Source organism: Theropithecus gelada, chromosome 20 (assembly GCF_003255815.1).
Source record: "Theropithecus gelada isolate Dixy chromosome 20, Tgel_1.0, whole genome shotgun sequence".
Classification (NCBI taxonomy): Eukaryota; Metazoa; Chordata; class Mammalia; order Primates; family Cercopithecidae; genus Theropithecus; species Theropithecus gelada.
Window position 1 is genome coordinate 24,966,873 of NC_037688.1, and position 21,942 is coordinate 24,988,814.

The following is a 21,942-nucleotide window of genomic DNA, read 5'->3' on the forward strand; positions in this document are numbered from 1 at the left end:
CTTCAGGACAGAAGTGCTCATTCTCCAGCTGCCAGGAGTGTAGGCTGCTGAGATCAATATTGGGGTGCAAAAGCATGGTACCATCACGTGAACATAAACTCTTCAGAAGTGCTACCCCAATTTCAGAGATCCTAGTGGCATAGGCTGAGGCCTATAATATAATTGCATCTGCCCAATTCTGCTTGTCTTACTCCCTTAAAGGTGTGGATCCTGACCAGGTGTGATGGCTCACGCTGTCATCCCAGCATTGTGGGAGGCTGAGGTCTGAGGATCGCTTGAGCCCATGAGTTCGAGACTAGCCTGGGCAATATAGTGAGACTCTCATCTCTACAAAAACTAAAAATAAATGAGCCGGGCATGGTGTGTGCATGCCTGTGGTCCCAGCTACTTGGGAGGCTGAGGTGGGAGAATCGCTTGGGCCCAGGAAGCTGAGATGGCATTGATCTTGCCACTGCACTCCAGCCTGGGCAACAGAGTGAGACCCTGTCTCAAAAAAAAAAAAAGAAAAAAGAAAAAAAAAAAAAAAGAAGTGTGGATCCCCAACAAACTTGCTGCAAAACCCTGTCTCGAGTCCCATTTCCCATAGAACCTGACCTAAAAGAAACAATAATAAATAGTAACAATGTTAAAAGTAACAAAATGACCCTAGCAAACTTTCCTACATGCCAGAAATGACTCTGAGTGCTTTACTGATATATGTACATAGGTAAATACGTTTGCATTGGCTGAAGTGTATATAACCCCATAGTCTCTGAGCACTGTAGCGGGAGGACAAGATGAGCGAAAGATGAGGCTAGGACCATGGATGGAGAGAGGTGGACAAGGTAGATATAGTTAGTGCTTGCTGTTTGGCAGGAAGTGAGGGACAGGAATAGATGGGGTGACCCCAAGACAGTAGGGCAACCTTTAGGAATATTTTTGATGTGGCAGTAAAATGAGTTTGAAATATATAAAAGAATAAATAAAGAGAAAAAAATTAAAAAGGAACTGGTTTGAGGGAACAGATTGTATTAGTCAGGTAGTGTGGTCTTGTCTCCCGAGATGGGGACTGGGCAGAGTTAGTGATGTTGGGGCAGATTGGCAAGGAAAGTTCCGATGGCATCCCTTTCTCTACTGCCAGGGCTGCCCACTGACGCCCTCCTCATTCCTCCCTAACTTCATCCCAACTCCCGGTCTACCCAGGTAGTTTTCGTCTTATTCGGCGGCTGGACATTTGCTAATGGTCCCTGAAGTTTTGCGGTTGCACCCACAGACAGCAATAGCGCCGCGTTCCCTGGAAGACGCACGGGGCGGAAGCGGAAGCAGCAACGCTGGCTCCGGCTGCCGGACGGCCAGGAACGGAAGCGGAAGTGGCGGCGGCGCCGGCCTGGCCTGGCCTGGCTGAGGGGAGGCGGCGGGCGGACGCGATGGCGGAGGCCGGGCCGCAGGCGCCGCCGCCCCCGGGCACTCCAAGCCGGCACGAAAAGAGCCTGGGACTGCTCACCACCAAGTTCGTGTCTCTTCTGCAGGAGGCCAAGGACGGCGTGCTTGACCTCAAGCTGGTGCGGCCCGGGCTAAGGGGCGACAAGGGAGGATGGTGGACCAGGCCTGGGCCGGTAGCGGGAACCCCGGGGGCGGCCCAGCTGGGTCCTCCGAGAGCCGGCCGCCATCGTGTGCTTTCTCACAGGAGAGAAGCCGGGGAATGTTTCATTCATTCGGCCGAGGCCATTGAGCTACAGCTATGGGCCAGGCTCGGGGCTCCAGGTGTTCTTCCTCGTGGCCCTTCCTGGCTGGCGAGGAGAAGAGCTGCCTATGGGACAGAGCTGCGGGCCTGAGCTGCAGTAGCGCCTGGCAGGCACTACAGGGTTGGAATCCAGGTTACTCCCTTCCCAGACCACGTCTCAGGGTGGCTGGGGGTACACCCGAGAGTGGGGCTGAGCATTCTCCACTCTGTCTGCCAGGCAGCTGACACCCTAGCTGTACGCCAGAAGCGGCGGATTTACGACATTACCAATGTTTTGGAAGGTATCGGGCTGATCGAGAAAAAGTCCAAGAACAGCATCCAGTGGAAGTGAGTGGGGATAGTGGGAGGGTAGTAGAGTCTCCCACCCGGAAGTGTCGGGTGTGGGGTGGAGGGTGCCAAAGAAGGCAGGGGCCGTGGGACCCAGAGTTCTCAGCAGTCCCTCTCAGCCCCACTCCCTGGGCTCAGGGGTGTGGGGCCTGGCTGCAATACCCGGGAGATTGCCGACAAGCTGATTGAGCTCAAGGCAGAGATCGAGGAGCTGCAGCAGCGGGAGCAAGAACTAGACCAGCACAAGGTGTGGGTGCAGCAGAGCATCCGGAACGTCACAGAGGACGTGCAGAACAGCTGATATCCTCCTGGCGGTCCCTCCTGGGGGGAGTGGGCAAGGGGCCCTCTGGTTCAACTTGCCCTGGGCAAGCTCCCTGTTCCTCTTGGGAGCTTGTCTTGTAGCCCCTGGCCATGGCCCAGCCTCAGGCTCCCTCCTCAGAGCCTCTCCCCTTCCAGTCTTAGCCTGTGATCCCTCCCCCAGTGGACCTGAGTCCCCAGAACTTTCTCTGAGGGGCCTGTGTGTCAGACCTTGGCTAAAGAATTGGGTCTTTTTTGTAGTCTGCCATCTGTCACCATAGGGCATCGGCCATTCTCCTTAACCCTCACACTTTGGCCTACGTCACTCATGAGGACATCTGCAGATGCTTTGCTGGTGAGCAGAGCCTGGGTAGGGGTGAGGGGGTGGGCTGGGCTCAACCAAATCCCTAAGCACTGGGCTCAGTGTCTCAGGAGAGTTCCGTCTCTTAAGAGGGTTTCTCGGGCCTGCTCAGAGAGGAACCAGGCAGGGTAAGTCTTCTGTCTGAGTGTCACTGGGACCCTGTGGAGGTCAGCTATACCAAGAGGGTACAGGAATTCTGGAGTGGGTTCCTGGGTCTGTTCCCAACTGTACTGTTTCCTGGATTTGGCTTCTTGGGTATGATAGAGGTACAAGGGGGAGAAAGGGAGAGAGGATATGTGTGTATTTGCTTGTGTGCAGGCTCTTACATGCAGGGCATGGGGGTGCCCACCTCCAACTTGTTAGTTTAATTGCATTGTGAATGCAGGATATGTTCCTTTTTTTTCTTTCTTTTTTTTTTTTTTAAAAAAAGAGACAGGGTCTTGCTATGTTGCCCAGGCTGGTCTTGAACTCCTGAGCTCAAGCTGTCTTCCCCGCTCAAGCCCCTAAAGTGCTGGGATTATAAGTGTGAGCCACTGTGCCCCGCTGATGTGTTTCTTCTCCATCATGTATCCTCCTGACTGGTCATGGGAAAGGGATGTTGGCCTTGGCTAGAATACCTTCACCTAGGGAACAGCCATCGGTGGAGGAGTGAGGTGCCTGTGGCCAGTGATATTTGACTCCACATACTTGGTTTTTTTTTTTCTTTTTTCTTTTTGAGATGGAGTCTGGCTCTGTCGCCCAGGCTGGAGTGCAGTGGCCGGATCTCAGCTCACTGCAAGCTCCGCCTCCCGGGTTTACGCCATTCTCCTGCCTCAGCCTCCCGAGTAGCTGGGACTACAGGCGCCCGCCACCTCGCCTGGCTAGTTTTTTTTTTTTGTATTTTTTAGTAGAGACGGGGTTTCACCGTGTTCGCCAGGATGGTCTCGATCTCCTGACCTCGTGATCCGCCCGTCTCGGCCTCCCAAAGTGCTGGGATTACAGGCTTGAGCCACCGCGCCCGGCCGACTCCACATACTTGAACCCAGATTTCCTGGTTACTGACTCTGGGCTCTCAGGAAGAGAAGAGCTTTAGCTCTGCCCGGCCACTATGGGGAATGGGTGAGGTCCACTGTCTAGTCCCTCAGAGACCATGATCTCCTGCCTTGCTCCAAAAGACAGGCACCTCTGTTCCCAGCTCAGATTGAGCCCATGGGCTCTGACCCATTCTCCATGTCATTCTAGGAGATACCCTCTTGGCCATCCGGGCCCCATCAGGCACCAGCCTGGAGGTGCCCATCCCAGAGGTGGGTGCTTAGCCCAGGCAGGCGGGGTCAGCTGAGGGCGGGTGCTGGCTGTGGAGACTGATAAGTCCCGGGTGGGGCAGGTAGGGGAGGCCTGGAGTTTGCGGTTATCTAGGAGGATGGGCATCCTGGGTGGGAGAGGACACTGGTCCTGACAGAGTCGGGCAGGAGCCAAGCCTGCTTCCAATTCTACCCATCTCCCATCCCTTACCACCCATCTCTAGGGTCTCAATGGGCAGAAGAAGTACCAGATTCACCTGAAGAGTGTGAGTGGTCCCATTGAGGTTCTGCTGGTGAACAAGGAGGCATGGAGCTCACCCCCTGTGGCTGTGCCTGTGCCACCACCTGAAGATCTGCTCCAGAACCCGCCCGCTGTTTCCACGCCTCCACCTCTGCCGAAGCCTGCCCTAGCCCAGTCCCAATCCCAGGAAGCCTCACGTCCAAATAGTCCTCAACTCACTCCCACTCCTGTCCCCGGCAGTGCGGAAGTCCAGGGAATGGCTGGCCCAGCAGCTGAGATCACAGGTGAGGCACCATGGGAGCTTGTGACAGAGGCCCAAGAGGCAGTATCTCTGTGTTGTGAAACACCACACTCAGAGTTGGAAGAGACCCTTCAAGATGGGGATTGTCTTTTTCCTGACCTCCACCTAGCCTTCCCTTGCTATGGTAATGAATGAGCCTTTTTTTTTTAAATTGAGACGGTGTCTCACTGTGTCCCCCAGGCTGGAGTGTGCAGTGGCGCAATCTTGGCTCACTGCAACGTCCGCCTCCCGAGCTCAAGAAATTTTCCTGTCTTAGCCTCCTGAGTAGCTGGGATTACAGGCACCCACCACCACACGCAGCTAGCTAATTCTTGTACTTTTAGTGGAGACGGGGTTTCACCATGTTGGCCAGGCTGGTTTCGAACTCCTGACCTCAAATGATCCGCCTGCCTCGGCCTCCCAAAGTGCTGGGATTACAGGCTTGAACCACCATGCCCGCCTGAATGGGCCCTTTTTAATAGGGAACCTCTGACTGTGGGAAGAGACATTGCTGGTGGCAGTTTTCTCCCCCAGATCCACATCCACTGGTGTCTCAGTTGCCCTGGTAGCCTGTCTTGAAGTACGGCCACAGCAGACATGTTGACCACGAGTCTCTTTCTGTAGGTCTTATGTTCCTGTCTGTCTCCTGTAGTGACAAATTTTATGTTACTTCCTTGGGGGTGACTGGCAATGCCTAATTCTCCTTGGGTCTGGAAACCAGGCTTGGGTCCTCCTGGGTCTGGGTTCCAGCACAGCAAGGTTTAACAATCTCTTCTTGACCTTGTGTGACTGGGTTTGGGGGCTATCATTGCAGTGAGTGGCGGCCCTGGAACTGATAGCAAGGACAGTGGTGAGCTCAGTTCACTCCCACTGGGCCCAACAGCACTGGACACCCGGCCACTGCAGTCTTCTGCCCTGCTGGACAGCAGCAGCAGCAGCAGCAGCAGCAGTAGCAGCAGCAGCAGCAGCAGCAGTAACAGCAGCAGTTTATCTGGACCCAACCCTTCTACCTCCTTTGAGCCCATCAAGGCAGACCCCACAGGTGGTGAGTACCTGCCCCCTAGGGGCAGAGAGAGAGAGTCTAGCCTCAGTCCAGTCCTAGGTCAGAAACAATGGGGATGGAACCCAGCTCTCCCGTCAACCCTGTCGGACACGAGAGCTGTCTGCCAGCACCTCTGGGTCAGTGCTGGAGCCCCCTCTAGTACCCTAGGCTAACACAGAACTCCCTGCCCTCTCTCAAGCCCTTTCCTGCCACCCAGTGGAGCACCGCCTCACTAATTGACACCTCTCTGTATCACTCTTTCTCATCTTCTCTGTTTCCTTTCTGTCTGGACTCCTTGAAAAAGTAATCTCCACTCATTGGTCTCCTAGTCACCTTTCAAGTTGCAGCAGTCACTCCCCCAGCCCCAGTGTTACAGCAGTGTCACTCTTGAGAAGCTACCAAAGGCCTGCCGAGCCCAGCAGCCTCCAGCCTGTTTTGCTGGTGCTCTCTTGGTCCGTGTCAATATTCTTTCCTCCTTTGGCATAATTATGCCAGGTCTTGGCTCTCTTGTCTCACTGGCTTCTTGAACTCTCCCTGGCGTGTCCTTAAACATTGCTGTTTTTGAGGGCTGTGTCCCATTCCACTCCTGGAGAGGGCTGTAGCTCTGGGTGAACGAATCCCCAGCCTCCGCCTGGCCTAGATCTTTTCCTGATATGCACTTTGGTGTCCACCTGCCGTCCTCTGTACATCCAGTGGACACTTTATTCCTGCATGTCCTCGACTGAACTTAGTTTCTCCCTGAAGCTTGCTTTCCACCTCTGCACACCCTACCGTCGGCCCTATTTATCCAGGCCTGATCCTTGGCTCTCTCTCTTAGTTCCAGCTCCTTCTCCCTCCTCCTTCTGCTGCCCACCCCATGCCAGCTAAGCAAGGTCTGTCCCAGATGTCCTCTCCTATCCCCTGGTATCCTCAGCACTCAGGATGACCCCTGGCCACCTCTGTCCTGGATTCTTCAGCATCTTTCTCTTTACCCTGACTGACAGACTAATCTTTCTGAAATGCAGGCCCGACAGAAAAATGTGGCATTTCTCTGTTTGCAAAAGTACCTTTAATGACTCCCTGAGGGCCACCAGATAAGATCTGAACTCCTGAGCCTGGCATGTGAAATCCCTCATGGTCCTCTCTGGTTGCATTTTCTTCTGCTTCCCCTGTGTCCTCCTGGCCAGAGGTTTGTAGTGGAGTCATCACCCTGTAGCGCCACCACCTCTGCCTGGTGACCTGACCCAGGGTCTGGTCTCTGAGTCTTGCACAGAGCAGATGCTCAGCAAGGGTGGGACAGATGGGGTACCTTCCATCAGACAGGGGGTGCATGCTGAGCCCAGAAAGACGCTTCTGTGACCTTTCTGAGTTAGAAAAGCTGTACCAATCACTTGCAGTGGGCCTTTGGTGCCCTGGGCTCAGCACTGAGGAATTCAGGTTTAGCAAGTGAGGCCAACAGACAGTGCCAGCTTGGCCTAGGCAGGGCCTACTACATCTCCTCAGCTGTGTGGAGCCTCAGGGTGGGTGGTATAGGATCCGAGGAAGCCACGGGGCTGTAGTGGAGCCAGGTTGGACCTCTTGTGTCCTGAGCATGGCTTTCTTGTTTTTCAGTTTTGGAACTCCCCAAAGAGCTGTCAGAAATCTTTGATCCCACACGAGGTAGGCTGCTGCATTCCTCCCTGGGGGTAGGGGTAAGGGACACAGCTCATTGGGTCCTACGGCTGTTTTCTTGCCCTTTTGAGGACCTTGTGGTGGCGCTTATGGTAACTGGGGCAAAGGGTGAAGTTCCTGATGGGCCAGTGGGGTTCCCTTTCCTGGGCTTTGGTAGCTGGAGAGTTGGGAGCTGGAATGTTAGTAACTGAGCTCCCTCCATTCCCAGAGTGCATGAGCTCGGAGCTGCTGGAGGAGTTGATGTCCTCAGAAGGTGGGTGGCCCTGGAAGGTGGGAGTGGTTGTGGGCAGGGGTTGGGCTGCTGCTAGGGGAGCCCTGGCACAGGGCCTGAGACTAGTGCTCTCTGCAGTGTTTGCCCCGCTGCTCCGTCTTTCTCCACCCCCCGGAGACCACGATTATATCTACAACCTGGACGAGAGTGAAGGTGTCTGTGACCTCTTTGATGTGCCTGTTCTCAACCTCTGACTGACAGGGACATGCCCTGTGTGGCTGGGACCCAGACTGTCTGACCTGGGGGTTGCCTGGGGACCTCCCCCATCCGACCCCTACACAGCTTGAGAGCCACAGACGCCTGGCTTCTCCAGCCTCCCCTCACCACACAGTTCTGGCCACAGCTCCGGCTCCTGTGCTGGCACTTCTGTGCTTGCAGAGCAGGGGAACGGAATCAGCCCCCATCACCGTGGAGCCAAAGTGTTTGCTTCTCCCTTTCTGCGGCCTTCCCCAGCCCAGGCTCGGCTGCCACCCAGTGGCACTAGTGGCACAGAACCAAGGAGCTGCCATCGCCCCCCCATAGGGCAGCTTGTCGAGCCTCACTGTCTTGCTCCTGCCAGCTACTTCCCCTAGGAGTGAAGGGTGGCATGGAACTGGGCACCACCCCTAGCTTCCTTCGCTGTCCCCCACCCCCTGACCCTCCAGCTCCTCCTGGCCCTCTCACGTGCCCCCTTCTGCTGGGCCTTTAGCCCTAGAACCTGCAGGTGGTGGGGGTGGCTACCAAGAAGGAACAGAGGTCTCAGGAGGAGTCTGGGTGGTCCAGCCCTGAGGATTGACCCCACCTCCTGCTGCCCCATATCCTATCTTCATTTCTGCTTATTCATTTACCCTCATTTAGAGCCATTTGCAGAGATTTAGAAAGATTTACAGTAACGAATGGATTCCTATATAAAGATTATTTTTATACTTTTTGCAGCAAAAGGAAATTGTAATATTTGTACAGTGTCCAAGTGAATAAAAACCGTGCCTAAGGCTAGCTCTGATGTGGTTCTTTCGGGACCCTCCTTGGGACTGTGCTGGATTGGCAGTGTGACTGGGTGGGTCACCTTGCTGGAACCGGGGGTGTGGGGCGGCCTCCGGCAGCCTGCCCTCCCCGCCACCACCTGCTGCACGTAGGTGTGGGGCGGGGACGCCTCGGCGGGGCGGGGCAGGCGGGGCGGGGCAGGCAGAGCCGTCCTACCTTCCTATCCCCGGACTCCAACCCGGAACTAACCTCGGCTCTCATGGGAAGGCCGCATTGCATGGCCAGGTCAGTCTGGGCCGCGAGTGCGGGACACCAAGGTCAGGTCTCGGAAAGAGGGAGGACCTTCTCGTCCCCAGGGGCCCCAGGCCAGGTGTGCCCTTGGCCGCAGGTGCACGGTCTCTGAAAAGTGCAGGTGCCCACGCCCCGGCTGGACCATGACGCCTCCGCGGAACGTGGTGAAGATTGCCATCCAGATGCGTGACGCCATCCCGCAGCTCATCCAGCTGGACCAGGTCACCTGGCTGGTCCCGCCTCCATCTGCCCCGCGGCCCCACCTCCCAGTAGCCCCCTGGCCCTCGGGGCAGCCCGCCCCACCCCTCCCCCCAGGCTCCTCCCCATCCCTCCCTGCCCCAGCCGCGAGAATGACCGCTCCACTTGCAGGCGAAGCCCCTGGCCGCTGTGCTGAAGGAGGTGTGCGACGCGTGAGTGCTGCCGGGCCAGGGCCTCTGGAGGGCGGGAGGGCGGGTGGGCAGGAGGGTCGGCTCCCCCTGCCGGCCTCGCTGAGCCTCGTGCCCCGTAGGTGGAGCCTGACGCACTCTGAGCGCTACGCCCTGCAGTTTGCGGATGGGCACAGGAGATACATCACTGAGAATGTGAGTACCCTCTTCCCCGCCCCACCCTCCGCCTTCCGACCCCGCTAACCCACCTGGCCCCGATATCTCTGGCTCTTCATCCCGCTACCAGAGCGCGATATTTTACTGACCCCCAGCTGCCCTCACCGACACCCCAGCTGATCAGTCCTCGGTGCCCTCCCTGACCTCGCTGCCCTTTCTGCTGTCTTCTCCAGAACCGCGCGGAGATCAAGAATGGCAGCATCCTATGCCTCAGCACGGCCCCAGTAATCCCCCTCGCGGCCTGCCTACCCCATCCCTGCCCCTTTGCCCCAGGTCCGGAGGCCCCTACCCCGGAGGCCGCCGCCCCAGACCTGCCTTGAGCCACGTAGTTGACACCCCGGGCCGCACACTTCCAGGTCCCACCCTTACTGTGCCCAACCTCTTCACCTCTGTTCCTGCTTCGTTCCTGCCAGGACCTTGAGGCTGAGCAGCTCTTGGGTGGGCTGCAGAGTGACAGTCGTGAAGGGCGCCGGGAAGCCCTGAGACACCTTGTCCCTCTGGCCTCGGACATGACCTTTGCCAGGGAGGTCATCAGCCGTAATGGGCTCCAGAGACTAGGCACCATCATTGAGGATGGGGACGAGTGAGCACAGGGATGTGTGGGCTGGGGGAGATGGTGGGGCTTTCTGGTCCTGGTCTGGTCCTGCTCAGCCCCAGATGTCCCCCCTCCAGCCTAGGAGAGGTGCTGGCCCTCAGCCTGAGGGCCTTCTTGGAGCTCATGGAGCACGGCGTGGTGTCCTGGGAGACACTGAGCATCCCCTTTGTGAGGAAGGTGGGTGGGCTTTCCTAGGGCAGCGGGTGGGGGCAGTGGAGCAGTGAGGCAGTGGTAGACCCGGGTTCCATGGGGGTGAGGTGGTGACACCCCCACCCCTTACAGGTGGTGTGCTACGTGAACATGAACCTCATGGACGCCTCCGTGCCACCCCTGGCTCTTGGGCTGCTGGAGAGTGTGACCTTGAGCAGCCCAGCCCTGGGCCAGCTGGTCAAGAGTGAGGTGCCCTTGGATAGGCTGCTGGTGCACCTACAAGTGTAAGCCTCTGGGGCTGGGGTCCAGATGTGGGGAGCAGAGCTGGAGCCTGAATGTTCCACTGAGCCCTCTTCTTGCCATAGGATGAACCACCAACTGCAAACCAAGGCCATGGCCCTGCTGACAGCCTTGCTGCAGGGGGCCAGCCCTGTAGAACGCAAGGTTAGTGTCGATCAGTGGCTGGATGTGGACAGCACCCGGTAGGCACCGCCCCACCCTAGGGCGAAATAATCTAAGCCCCCTTTCTACCTCCTCAGCACATGCTTGACTATCTCTGGCAGAGGAACCTTCGCCAGTTCATCTATAAGGTAGGAGGTGGTGGGCCAGGGGCACCTCTCTGCCCCTGCCTCCCAGTGAGCCCTTGCTCAAACCTGGGTCTGGCTGTCCTGCAGAACATCATCCACAGTGCAGCACCAATGGGCGACGAGATGGCTCATCACCTGTATGTACTGCAGGCCCTCACGCTGGGGCTGCTGGAGCCGCGTATGCGGACGCCCCTGGACCCCTACAACCAGGTGTGTGTCTTTAGTGGGGACAAGGCAGGGGTGGCTTGGAGTTTGGCCTTGAATCTATAATATTGATCCCTTCCCCTGCCACCTGACACTGACCCCAGGAGCAGCGGGAGCAGCTGCAGGTCCTACGCCAGGCTGCCTTCGAGGTGGAGGGGGAGTCCTCCGGTACCGGGCTGAGTGCTGACCGTCGCCGTTCCCTCTGTGCCCGAGAGTTCCGCAAACTGGGCTTCTCTGTGAGTATCCCCCCTACCCAACTCCCCAACCCTGCCTCAGCCCAGGGCTGTTGTTCCGGGGGGCTATGACCCTTCTTGAACTGCCTGTGCCCACTTCCCCCAGAACAGCAACCCAGCGCAGGACCTGGAGCGCGTGCCCCCCGGTCTACTGGCCCTGGACAACATGTTGTACTTCTCCAGAAATGCACCCAGCGCGTACAGCCGGGTTGGTGACAGGGTAGGGTGGGGGGTGGCAGCATCCCCCAGGCAGGGTCCCCATGGGCTTAGCCATGACATCTTGCCCCATTCTCTGCCCCCTCCAGTTTGTGTTAGAGAACAGCAGCCGCGAGGACAAGCACGAGTGCCCCTTTGCCCGGGGCAGTATCCAGCTGACGGTGCTGCTGTGTGAGCTGCTCCACGTTGGGGAGCCCTGTGAGTGGCCGGGACTGGGCACAGCATGGCTAAGAGCAGGGGACGGAAGGGCAGAGAGGGCCAGGGGCTGCATGCACTTTCTCCCTGAGCCCCTCCTGCCCCCCCGCTCCAGGCTCTGAGACAGCCCAGGACTTCTCGCCCATGTTCTTTGGCCAAGACCAGAGCTTCCACGAGCTCTTCTGTGTGGGTATCCAGCTGTTGAATAAGACCTGGAAGGAGATGCGGGCCACACAGGAGGACTTCGACAAGGTGGGTGGGGTGGGAGCTGGGAGGCCTGGGCCAGGGCAGGGGGCTGATCTGGGTACAGAGCTCAGGCCCTGAGCTGAGCTTGGGCGGCCCCAGGTCATGCAGGTGGTGCGGGAGCAGCTGGCCCGCACTCTGGCCCTGAAGCCCACCTCCCTGGAGCTCTTCCGAACCAAGGTGAATGCGCTCACATACGGGGAGGTGCTGCGGCTGCGGCAGACCGAACGGCTGCACCAGGAGGGCACACTGGCTCCCCCTATACTGTGAGTTTGCGGGGATGGATCTTCAGTCCTAACCCCACCTTCCCTGGTGCCCCCTGGGCTACTCCCCAAGTCAGATGTGCTCAGTGACACCCCTCTATCAGGGAGCTGCGGGAGAAGCTGAAGCCAGAGCTCATGGGCCTGATCCGCCAGCAGCGCTTGCTCCGCCTCTGTGAGGGGACGCTCTTCCGCAAGATCAGCAGCCGGCGGCGCCAGGGTCTCTGAGTGGGCATGGGTGGGGGGCAGAGGGCAGGCAGAGGGCGGCTGGCTTGGTGTCAGGACCTCTCAGCACTCTGGCCCTCTTCCTTTTCTCCACAGACAAGCTGTGGTTCTGCTGCCTGTCCCCCAACCACAAGCTGCTGCAGTACGGAGACATGGAGGAGGGCGCCAGCCCACCTACCCTGGAGAGTCTACCTGAGCAACGTAAGGCGGGCAGGGGCGGGGGCCAGACACCTGCTCTCCCCAGACCGCCTTGGGCCCCGGCGCTGCCGGGGCCGCAGTGCTCAGCCCAGCCTTCTTCCTGCAGTCCCTGTGGCCGACATGAGGGCACTCCTGACAGGCAAGGACTGCCCCCATGTCCGGGAGAAGGGCTCCGGGAAGCAGAACAAGGTGGGTACAGCAGGCCGGGGGGCTCCTTCCCACCCGCCTCTGCCTGCCCTGTCCTCTGCTCAGTGTCCCCGCTCCCTTGCTTCCCCAGGACCTCTATGAGTTGGCCTTCTCGATCAGCTATGACCGCGGGGAGGAGGAGGCGTACCTCAACTTCATTGCCCCCTCCAAGCGGGAGGTGAGTGTCCGCCAGGCTGAGGTCAGCAGGTGGGCAGGGGAGGCAGATGGGCAGACCCTCATGGCTCTGTACCACCCCCAGTTCTACCTGTGGACAGACGGGCTCAGTGCCTTGCTGGGCAGTCCCATGAGCAGTGAGCAGACACGGCTGGACCTGGAGCAGCTGCTGACCATGGAGACCAAGCTGCGTCTGCTGGAGCTGGAGAACGTGCCCATCCCTGAGCAGCCACCCCCTGTGCCCCCACCCCCCACCAACTTCAACTTCTGCTATGACTGCAGCATCGCTGAACCTTGACAATGTGCCTGGCCACGGGCCACAGCTGCGGCCACTGCAGCAGCCACGAAGGGCGGAGGGTAGAGGAGTGCAGGCACCCTGGCCAGCAGAGACTGCTGCAGAAATAAAGTCTGCTTGGCTTTTGGGATATGTTGAGCCAGCTCTGAACCTTGTGGGCTGAGCCTGTGACAGTGACAGTCTTCCCCTTCTGCCTTCAAACTTAGCTGGTGGATAACATGGGGCATCAGGCCAGGCCACAAACTTTGACAGCTGCGGTTAAGGGGCTGGTGTTTTGAAGCGGGTGGGGAGAGGATGGGACTGCTGCCCTTCTCCAAGATGAGTCCTCAGCCTCCCTCCATGCTGGGCCTGTGGGGAGGGCTGGCCTGTGGTCTGGGGGTACCTGCCAAGGGAGAGGCTGGGCTGCCAGCCTGCTGCAGGAGAAGTGGCAGGGCAGGAGGCACTGCTCCAAATGGATGCCTTCCTGGACAGCATTAACAGGGGCATAGTCTGGGAGCCATCTCCAGAAGGCTCCTGACAGTCTGACCTCAGTCCTCAAGCTTGCATGGCCCTGCCTGGTGTCCTCTGTAGGACTTGGAGGTCTCTGGTGAGAGGCCTGAAGGGAGAGAGGCAGAAGGGCAGGCTCAAGATCCCCAGGCCAGTGGGAGGATGTGGGCTGATTCTGACAAGAGCCACTTCTGTGCAGGAAGCCCCGGATTCTGATTAAAACCTAACTTAGGGCTGGGCTTGGCTCACGCCTATAATCCCAGCACTGTGGGATGCTGGGGCAGGCCAATCACCTGAGGTTAGGAGTTCAAGACCAGCCTGGGCAATATGGTGAAACCCTGCCTCTACTAAAAATATAAAAATTAACTGGGCATGGTGGCACACACCTGTAATCCCAGCTACTCAGGAGGCTGAGGCAGGAGAATCTCTTGAACCCAGGAGGTGGAGGTTGCACTGAGCTGAGATTGCACCACTGCACTCCAGCCTGGGCGACAGAACAAGACTCCATCTCAAAAAAGAAATTAAAAACCTAACTCAGAACCATGGGTAGGGTGGGGGCCAGAGACAGGCCAGAGCCCCTGGGGGCAGAAGCAGCGAGAAGTATTGGGTCCAGCTGGAGGTTTGGTCACGGGGCAGAGGCTGTGGTCACAGACCCCAAGCCCTTGAGGAAAGAAGAGCCCATCAATCTGTGGAGTTCACAGGATAGGTTGAAGCCACCGCCCCTCAGACTTCTCCCTGCCATTCACCTCTTCTCTCCCCAGTGCCACCTCCAATTTCTTTTCTTTCTTTCTTTCTTTTTTTTTTTTTTGAGATAGAGTTTCACTCTTATTGCCCAGGCTGGAGTGCAGTGGCGTGATCTCAGCTCACTGCAACTTCCACCTCCCAGGTTTAAGCGATTCTCCTGCCTCATCCTCCCAAGTAGCTGGGATTACAGGCATGCACCACCACACCCGGCTAAATTTTTTGTATTTACTAGAGACAGGGTTTCACCATGTTAGTCAGGCTGGTCTCTAACTCCTGACCTCAAGTGATCCACCTGCCTCAGCCTCCCAAAGTGCTGGGATTACAGGCATGAGCCACCGCACCTGGCTCCAATACTGTTTGTTTGTTTTTTGTTTTTGTTTTTTTTAGATGAAGTTTTGCTCTTGTTGCCCAGGCTGGAGTGCAATGGCACCATCTCAGCTCCCCGCACCCTCCGCCTCCCGGGTTCAAGCGATTCTCCTGCCTCAGCCTCCTGAGTAGCCGGGATTATAGGCAAGCGCCACCATGCCTGGCTAATTTTATATTTTTAGTAGAGAAGGGGTTTCTCCATGTTGGTCAGGCTGGTCTCGAACTCCCAACCTCAGGTGATATGCCCGCTTCGGCCTCCCAAAATGCTGAGATTACAGGCATGAGCCACCGCACCTGGCCCCAATAACGTTTTTAACTGTTAACCATCAACCTGGCTGACCTTGAGACCTGATGAAATGGCACTTCCTTTGGAGAGTGTGCTGGAGGGCACTTGCTCCCCCTCCCCCAGCTAAGCTTCAGATCCTTGGGCATCCAGGGCCTACCATGCCCATGCCTAAGGACTTCCCACCACAGTTGGAGCAGTCAGCCATGGAGTTCTAGGTGGAAATGGGGGCAGGGATCCCTGATGCTGTCGGCCTCCCTTCCCAACACTGTGGGCCAGGCCTGAGGAGGGAGTGTGTCTCGGGATTTTCTCCGCCTGCCCCAGGGCCACTTCAGCTGAAGTTGGGAGGGGAGGGGCCCTTTAGGGGCCTCCCTGTAACCGTCAATTATTCCTGCTTAATGTTTCCAGTCCCTTGTGCCTGCCACCATCATAGCAACAGCCTCCCGACTTCCGGCCTCCTGTCTTGCACTTCTAATCCTCTCAATACCAGCTGCCCCAACTGCTTTCACCGATATAAATCTTATCATACACACACACAAACATCCCATATATTTGATGTCGCCCTATCCATGTCCATGGGTTAATGGCCACAGTTTCCATGACTGAACCTGAGTTGAGCCAGGTGAGTCACAGACATACCGTGGTTTAGCCCTTTCACCTGAGCACCTGTGGCTTGCAGTGTTCTTGATGCTTGGTCTGAGCTGGCATCCTCCCTGCCTAGACTACCCCCTCAGTGACAGCTGTGGCCTGCCTGTGTGCACCCCCACAGTGCCTTCTACCTGGATCACCCCCTTCCTTTCTTCTGGCCATTTTCACTGCCCTGATTCCTTCCTGGACCCTCCAAGCCCAATTTGTTGCTCCCTGGGCTCTGGTCCCAGGTGCTTGTCTCTCTCTTCACCCGCACCTGCACGCTGGACTGTCCCTGCTAGCTGGCTTCTCTGCCTCCCCAGCTGGCCCTGGGGCTGGGAAAGCTTTGACCCCCTCTGAATCCCCACATAAAGCACAGTCCCTGCAGGCACCGAGGGAGCCCTGGCTCGCTGCTACAACCAGTGAACACGAATACGGACGAGGTGCGGGGACACACCAAGGGCCAGAGCTGCCATGGAGAAGTCACCAGCACCAATGAAGGGGCTGGACTAGGTGACCTCTAGTGACCCTCTCACCCAGAGATGCTGGCCTCTTTCATTCTTTTCCTCTTATTTCCCCCTCAGGACAGCCTCATTGACTCAGGCATCATTCATCGGTAGTTCCTGGAATCTGGCTGAGACAAGCACACAGCTTGTGCCTTTGCCTCAGGACACACCCAAGCCTGCGGGGTCTCCTACTGTGTGGGGAAGATGCTAGGAGTGTCAGGCCAGGGCGGGAGCACCCGTGGGGCTGTGGGCCAGGCCTGAGGAAGGAACGTGTCTCGGGGTTTTCTCTGCCTGCCCTAGGGCCACTTCAGCTGAAGTCGGGAGGGGACGGGCCCTTTAGTCAGAATTTAAGACAAGGAGGTACTATCTGGAATGTTTAATCTTAGGGTTTACAACATAGACCTGGGCTCAGCTGCTGAAGCTCAGTGCACACAGGGTGCTGGGAGAGTCCCACAGGAGTAGGTGGAGCTGGGGGTCTGAGAAGAGGGCAGGCAAGAGGCAGGGGCTCTGCTCCTCCCAGCACCAGACCCCGCCTGCTGGGGGCCTGGCCTCCCGCCCAGGGCTTGGCCAGAGAGCAGGAGCCTGTGACAGCAAACAAGCAGCTAGCATTTCCAGGGGCCTGTGGCAGCCACGTGTAGCTGGAAAGAGGCTACTGTCAGGTGGTGTGGCGGGAAGTTCCCTCTGGGCTGCCTGGATTGGCCCCACCCCCAGTCCTAGAGGGTCTGCAGTAGAGGGAGGCAAGAGGCAAGCCAGGTCAAGGCCAGGGTTGGGGACTGGGGGAGTCAAGGAGGCTCTGCTGCAGGGCTGGTTACTGACCCGGCCTCAGAGTGTTAGGGTCAGGTCAGCCCCTCCCACGAAGCGGGACTGGACACAGGACACCTGGGGCAGCTGGGCTTGGAAGCGTCTGATGGCGGCCATGTTGATGCCAGGGCACATGGCCACATCCAACACCCGGAGCTGCCTGCACGCCTGCCCAATGGCATCCAGTGTCCTGTGGGGAGGCCACTGGATGAGTGTCTGGCCCGGCGTGGGACCCAGCCCAGCCCCTGCACTGTGGCTCCATCTGCCCAGTGTCATCGGACACACTCACTGCTCTGTGAGCTGACTGCAGCTGGACAGGTTGAGGTGCTGCAGCCTTGGCCAGGAGCTGGCTGCCTGGGCCCAGCCCTTGTCACTGACGCGGCTGCAGTGACTCAGCGCCAAGTGCTCCAGGCTAGGACAGCCCCCGGCCACAGCCACCAAGCCCTTGTCTGTAAGTTCTGGCAACAGGCTCAGGGACAGCTGCCTCAGCTGGGGGAACTGGAGCACCTACAAGGATGGGGAGGGTCGGGGAGAAGTAAATGCCACTGGAGCCCACAGCCTTGGCCTTTCCAGATCCTCCCACCCCAGCCAGGGCATGACTAGAGGCAGCAGAAGCCAATGAAAAAGGAACTCCAAGGTCAACTTTTTTCCAAGCAAAAAGTGGGTTGGCCCAGACCCCTGACTTCAGCCCCAAGATCCTCAGCCTACCCGCACCCGCAGCCCCACACCTTGGCTAAACTGGCATCAGTCAGCTTGCTGCAGGCTGTGAGGTCCAACTCCTGCAGGGCCCGAAGCATGAGCAGGGAGGGGCCCTGTGGCTCGGGACAGGGGTCCTTGGTGCCTGAGGCCTGATGCTCCAGCTCTGGGCGTGGCTGTAGGAAGAAGCCCTTGCTTCTCAGGTTCCTCCTGAGTTTGCCCTTAAATGTTCCTACAGAGAGACTTGGAAGGGACAGGAGGGCAGCTGAGCCCAGGGGCCACCCCATCCTCCCAAGACTTCGAGGGTCCTGCACCTGGGTCCCCTGCACAGGCTCCTCCAGCCCCAGAAGCCCCCAGTCACACAGCTCCCTGCACCAAGCCAGGCGTAGGACTGAGAGGTGGGTGAGGTAGGTGCAGATGGCCTGCAGGGTCCGGTTGGTGAGGGCCACACAGGAGGACAGGTCTAGCACCCTGAGGCTCAGGCCCAGCGCTGGGATCATGGAGAGCACTGAGGCATCCTAGGAGGGAGGAAGGGAGGAGACAGGATGGAGCAGCAGCTGGTTGCCTATGCCACCTGGCCTGGCAGGGGTAGCTAAGAAGGGTCTGTTCAAGGTTCTCACCCCACAGGCAGGAGGGAGGGAGGGGAGCTACCAGAGGGTCCAAGGAAGGAAGCAACATGGTCCCTGTGCTGGTAGTGAAAGGTGGGGGTGGGCAGGGTGGGCCATGGGGGTTGCTGCAGGAAAAAGGCCTGGACTGTGGCTGGGGCAGGAAGGATGCAAGTGGCAGGGCCTAGGGTGGCCACCTTGCCTATGCTCCCAGCCCCTGCCAAAAGAGTGAATGAGGCCACCTCAGACCACAGCTCACTGGACCAGCCAGTTGACTCTGCTAAGCCAATCGGAGTCGCTCCCTCTAGAATTGGAACCAGAAGTATGAGATGGAGGTAGAGCTGCCAGCTGACAGGGCAGTTAGGGATGGGGAGCAGGAGCTAAGGGCAGAGTAGAGGAGGCTGGTTTGTAGAGAGATGCACAGAGGGGAACTTCGTACCAGGCTTCGTACCAGGTGCTACAATCTGTTGCTTACCACCTGGGCCCACACCTGCAGAGCTTGTCCCTGGGTGGAGGCAGCCCCACAGAGGCCTCCTTTGTGGCCCTGATCCTGGGATGCCCAGGCCTGTGTGTCCTTGATCTCAGTGGCTGCAACAGCCTCTTCACCTCTGGCACACTGCTGGCTCAGCCCGAGATGGCACAGAGGGACAAAAGAACGTGAGGCCTGGAGGCAGCAGCTGAGAGGACACGGGGATGTTGTACCACATATCTGACATGCTTGGTGCCAAAGAGAAGGAGGAGTAAGGCCAGGAAGAGAGACACTTGGAGGGTAACAAGGTGGAGAGATGGTTTTTAGGTTGGGAATGCCCTGGTCAAATGGACAGGCTGAAGAAATAATCCACTAAAGAGGGACAGACTGACACTGCCAAGACAGGGGCGCCACCCAGAGGGACAGCGCTGAGCCCCGCTAAAGGGCCTGGCCTTGGCTACGAAATGACCCTGCTGCTCCTGTCACATCACCCTCACAGGCCCTGCCCCAACACCTTCCTCAGTGCTCCTTCCCTGCCTTCCTTGCCCATCACCCACTTTCTTCAGCCCTCCCAGCTTCGGAATACTCGTCCTTAGCGCCCCTCCCCAGACCACATGCACTTGGCATGTGAGCTGTTGGCCGCCTCGTGGGCTGGGTCACCTTGGCCACTTGGACCTCCTAGGCCCACAATGGGGGCTTTGGGGAGATGTGCTGGCAGCAGCAGCAGCTGTCTAGGCTCTTGTCCTCCTCCAGATTGGGTCCCAAGTACATTTCTAACTGCCAATCATAGGCATGAACACTGGGGAGTCCCTTCCTGGTGCCACAGGCCCACCACCACCCCGGTTCCCCCTCCCGCTGTCCTCAGCCCTGGAGAGGAAGGGAGGGGATGATGGTGAGCTCACCTTCAACGAAGAGCAGTGGGCCAGGCTGAGGGAGGCCAGCTGGGATTGAGCCCCGTGCACAGAGCCCAGGGCCTGGGCCAGTTCCCGCCCTCTCACCAGGCAGCACTCGGCCATGTTGAGGCTCTGCAGCTCCCGCAGGCCACCCAGAGCTGTACATCCTGCGTCTGTCAGCCGCTGCAGCTTCCCCAGGCTCAGGCGCCGCAGGTGCCGCAGGCCCCGGCTCACGGCCAAGAGCGCCCCATCAGTCAGTTCTGAGCAGCCGCTGAGGTCCAGGGAGGTAAGGCCTGGTTGCTGGAAGCACAGGGTAGCCACAGCCTCTGTGGAGAGGTCCCGGCAGCTGTGCAGGCTCAGCTCCTGCAGTTGCAGCCCAGCTACCTGGCCCAGGGCCTGCAGGGCCTCGGGTGGTAAGCCAGTGCCACTCAGGTCCAGGGCACGCAGCCTGCCAGCCCGCTCTTGCACAAATCGCAGCAGGTTGCTGAAGGAGAACTGGGAGGGAGAGGAGTCTTGGGGGCTGATGGAGCCTCGGACTGGGCCTAGCTCGAAGGTGAGGTGGCAGTATGCCAAGGAGAGGCGCTCCAGGCTGGGGGCACAGCTGCTGAGCCGGTTGAAGCTGAGGTCAGCCAGGTCTCGCAGGCCAGCCAGGTTGAGCTCACGGAGGCCGCTCAAGGCCTGCCGGACGCTCTGTGCCATCTCGGGCTGAGCCAGCAGTGTGCCAGAGGTGAAGAGGCTGTTGCAGCCACTGAGGTCAAGGACACACAGGCCTGGGCATCCCAGGATCAGGGCCACAAAGGAGGCCTCTGTGGGGCTGCCTCCACCCAGGGACAAGCTCTGCAGGTGTGGGCCCAGGTGGTAAGCAACAGACTGTAGCACCTGGTACGAAGCCGGAGAGCCATCCACGTTGGTCAGGCTGATGCAGCAGATGCCCCTGAGGCCCAGGCTCTTGATGGCCGAGAGGGAGGCAGAGGACACTGGGATGTTGTATCGCACATCTGTCTATGGAGCAGCAGCAGGCCTGGGGGTAGCCCTCTGGCTTCAGAGGGTGCTGGGCATTGGGTTTGGTGACAAGTCACTGGCCAGAGGTTGAGGGCAGGTCAAGGAAGGGCCCTTCCACAACGGGGACCCATCGTGGTGTGTGGTATCATGTGTGGTCAAGTTGGGCATGGGTAGGAAGTGGGAGCTGAGGTTCAAATGAGATGACCATCAGAGGAAGGCGGGAAGGTTAGTGATGGATAGGACGGGATGCTGAGGGAGGGGTGGGGACAGAGTGGGGAGTCGGCATGCTGAGCACAGGAGGGCTGAGATGGGACCTAGAGGAAACCCAGTGAAGTCCCCAGGGCGTGGGAGGGCAAAGTATGCCAGACCCCAACCTTTGGGACTTTCAGAAGGAGGCCCTGAGATCCATGGACTCAGCCTCCTACTCCAGGGACTTGACATGAGCTAAGCAGCCAGCTTCCCCAACTTTCTAGAGAGCATAGCCCTCTGAAGAGTGGAAGGCGAGAGAAGTGAGGTAGATGTCACTCACCACAACCCTCTATGGCCCAGGTGACAGAGGTCTGGGGCAGGCAGTGAGGCCTAAGTCCCCTGGTGGCCTGAGACTCTTTCGAGTCTGTCACATGAATGTTTGCAAAATGTATTCTCTGTTTAAGCAAAATGTGAAAACTGTATTCTGTGTTTAAGCAAAAATGTGTGCATGTGCATATATGTGTATGTGTCTGTGTATGTATGTGCATGTGCATGTGTGTGCATAGAGCTGCCTGGTATTGGGCCCTGGATGCTCCAGCATTCAAGATGTGCTTGTGATCCCTGCAGCATATCTCCGGAGAGGACATCTATCTGTCAAGGTAAGGACACTGAAGCCTCCCATTTCCGTGCATGGGAGCTAACAGAACACACCTCACCCGTGCCAAGGAAGTTGAGCTGGCTGTGCGTAGAGAAACAGGGGAGTGAGAATGGGGAGTGCACAGTTGGAGCCGGGTGGGACCCAAGAGACAAGCTCAGGGCTACATGGTGGGAATAAGTTGGCTTGTGCAGGCATTTAGGAGCTCCCAGCTAAGGAGATGTCTTCAAATAACTTTTCCTGATATTGCACTGGAGTGAGCCAAAGGGAAATTGGTAAAATTTGTGTAGAACAGATCTTTGGGGAGAGGGAGAGGAGGGCTTGGATTCTAAAATCCTTGCCCCATCTCCCTACCTCTTGCCCATGTTACAGGCAAGTGGTACTCAAAGAGGGCTCTTGTATGAATCAACATGGTCCTGATGCAGAAAAGAAAGCTCCCCTAAACCTGTCTTGTCAGTAACTGCAAAAACAACCTGCTGTTCCCTGCTGGTACCCCACAGACCATCATCAAAAGGGAATCCAAGCCAGGCA

At 58.1% G+C, this 21,942-nt stretch overlaps 3 protein-coding genes across 7 annotated transcripts; 2 read left to right on the forward strand and 1 right to left on the reverse strand.

Moving 5' to 3' along the window:
* The first annotated feature begins 1,349 nt into the window (after positions 1-1,349).
* On the forward strand, positions 1,350-8,447 carry E2F4 (E2F transcription factor 4). 4 transcript variants are annotated; one of them, XM_025371094.1, is made up of 10 exons: positions 1,350-1,541; positions 1,941-2,050; positions 2,189-2,350; positions 2,659-2,702; positions 3,930-3,991; positions 4,213-4,513; positions 5,324-5,554; positions 7,142-7,189; positions 7,410-7,454; positions 7,551-8,447. In XM_025371094.1, the coding sequence occupies exons 1-10, from the start codon at positions 1,407-1,409 to the stop codon at positions 7,664-7,666; spliced, it is 1,254 nt and encodes a 417-aa protein (XP_025226879.1). In that variant the 5' UTR covers positions 1,350-1,406; the 3' UTR covers positions 7,667-8,447. The 4 variants fall into 4 exon arrangements, 3 of the variants coding, with proteins under 3 accessions (XP_025226879.1, XP_025226881.1, XP_025226878.1); XR_003117091.1 differs by having other exon boundaries at positions 1,360-1,541; positions 5,324-5,558; XM_025371096.1 differs by having other exon boundaries at positions 1,360-1,541; positions 5,324-5,558; positions 7,142-8,447.
* A 208-nt stretch (positions 8,448-8,655) lies between these two features.
* Positions 8,656-13,237, forward strand: ELMO3 (engulfment and cell motility 3). 2 transcript variants are annotated; one of them, XM_025370740.1, is made up of 20 exons: positions 8,656-8,947; positions 9,096-9,136; positions 9,235-9,307; positions 9,502-9,552; positions 9,742-9,911; positions 10,001-10,100; positions 10,206-10,357; positions 10,439-10,517; positions 10,613-10,663; positions 10,748-10,870; positions 10,969-11,100; positions 11,204-11,305; positions 11,403-11,511; positions 11,624-11,760; positions 11,854-12,017; positions 12,119-12,231; positions 12,333-12,437; positions 12,541-12,623; positions 12,712-12,798; positions 12,880-13,237. In XM_025370740.1, exons 1-20 carry the CDS (start codon positions 8,870-8,872, stop codon positions 13,090-13,092), a joined length of 2,163 nt encoding a protein of 720 aa, XP_025226525.1. In that variant the 5' UTR covers positions 8,656-8,869; the 3' UTR covers positions 13,093-13,237. The 2 variants fall into 2 exon arrangements, with proteins under 2 accessions (XP_025226525.1, XP_025226526.1); XM_025370741.1 differs by lacking the exon at positions 9,502-9,552 and having other exon boundaries at positions 12,880-13,221.
* A 3,225-nt stretch (positions 13,238-16,462) lies between these two features.
* On the reverse strand, positions 16,463-19,793 carry LRRC29 (leucine rich repeat containing 29). The gene is given in 6 exon segments (XM_025370867.1): positions 16,463-16,823; positions 16,918-17,092; positions 17,192-17,409; positions 17,631-17,774; positions 19,575-19,667; positions 19,669-19,793. Coding segments are annotated over 5 exon segments (687 nt in total). The 5' UTR covers positions 19,732-19,793; the 3' UTR covers positions 16,463-16,823; positions 16,918-16,923.
* Positions 19,794-21,942: the final 2,149 nt, after the last annotated feature.

Coding starts and splice junctions, on each gene's coding strand:
- ELMO3 (XM_025370740.1), top strand. CDS start 8,870: ATGACGCCTCCGCGGAACGTGGTGAAGATTGCCATCCAGATGCGTGAC. Junction 9,308..9,501: donor GGAGATACATCACTGAGAAT/GTGAGTACCCTC, acceptor TGTCTTCTCCAG/AACCGCGCGGAGATCAAGAA. Junction 10,871..10,968: donor CCCTGGACCCCTACAACCAG/GTGTGTGTCTTT, acceptor CACTGACCCCAG/GAGCAGCGGGAGCAGCTGCA.
- E2F4 (XM_025371093.1), top strand. CDS start 1,407: ATGGCGGAGGCCGGGCCGCAGGCGCCGCCGCCCCCGGGCACTCCAAGC. Junction 2,051..2,188: donor AAGAACAGCATCCAGTGGAA/GTGAGTGGGGAT, acceptor CCCTGGGCTCAG/GGGTGTGGGGCCTGGCTGCA. Junction 2,703..3,929: donor CATCTGCAGATGCTTTGCTG/GTGAGCAGAGCC, acceptor ATGTCATTCTAG/GAGATACCCTCTTGGCCATC.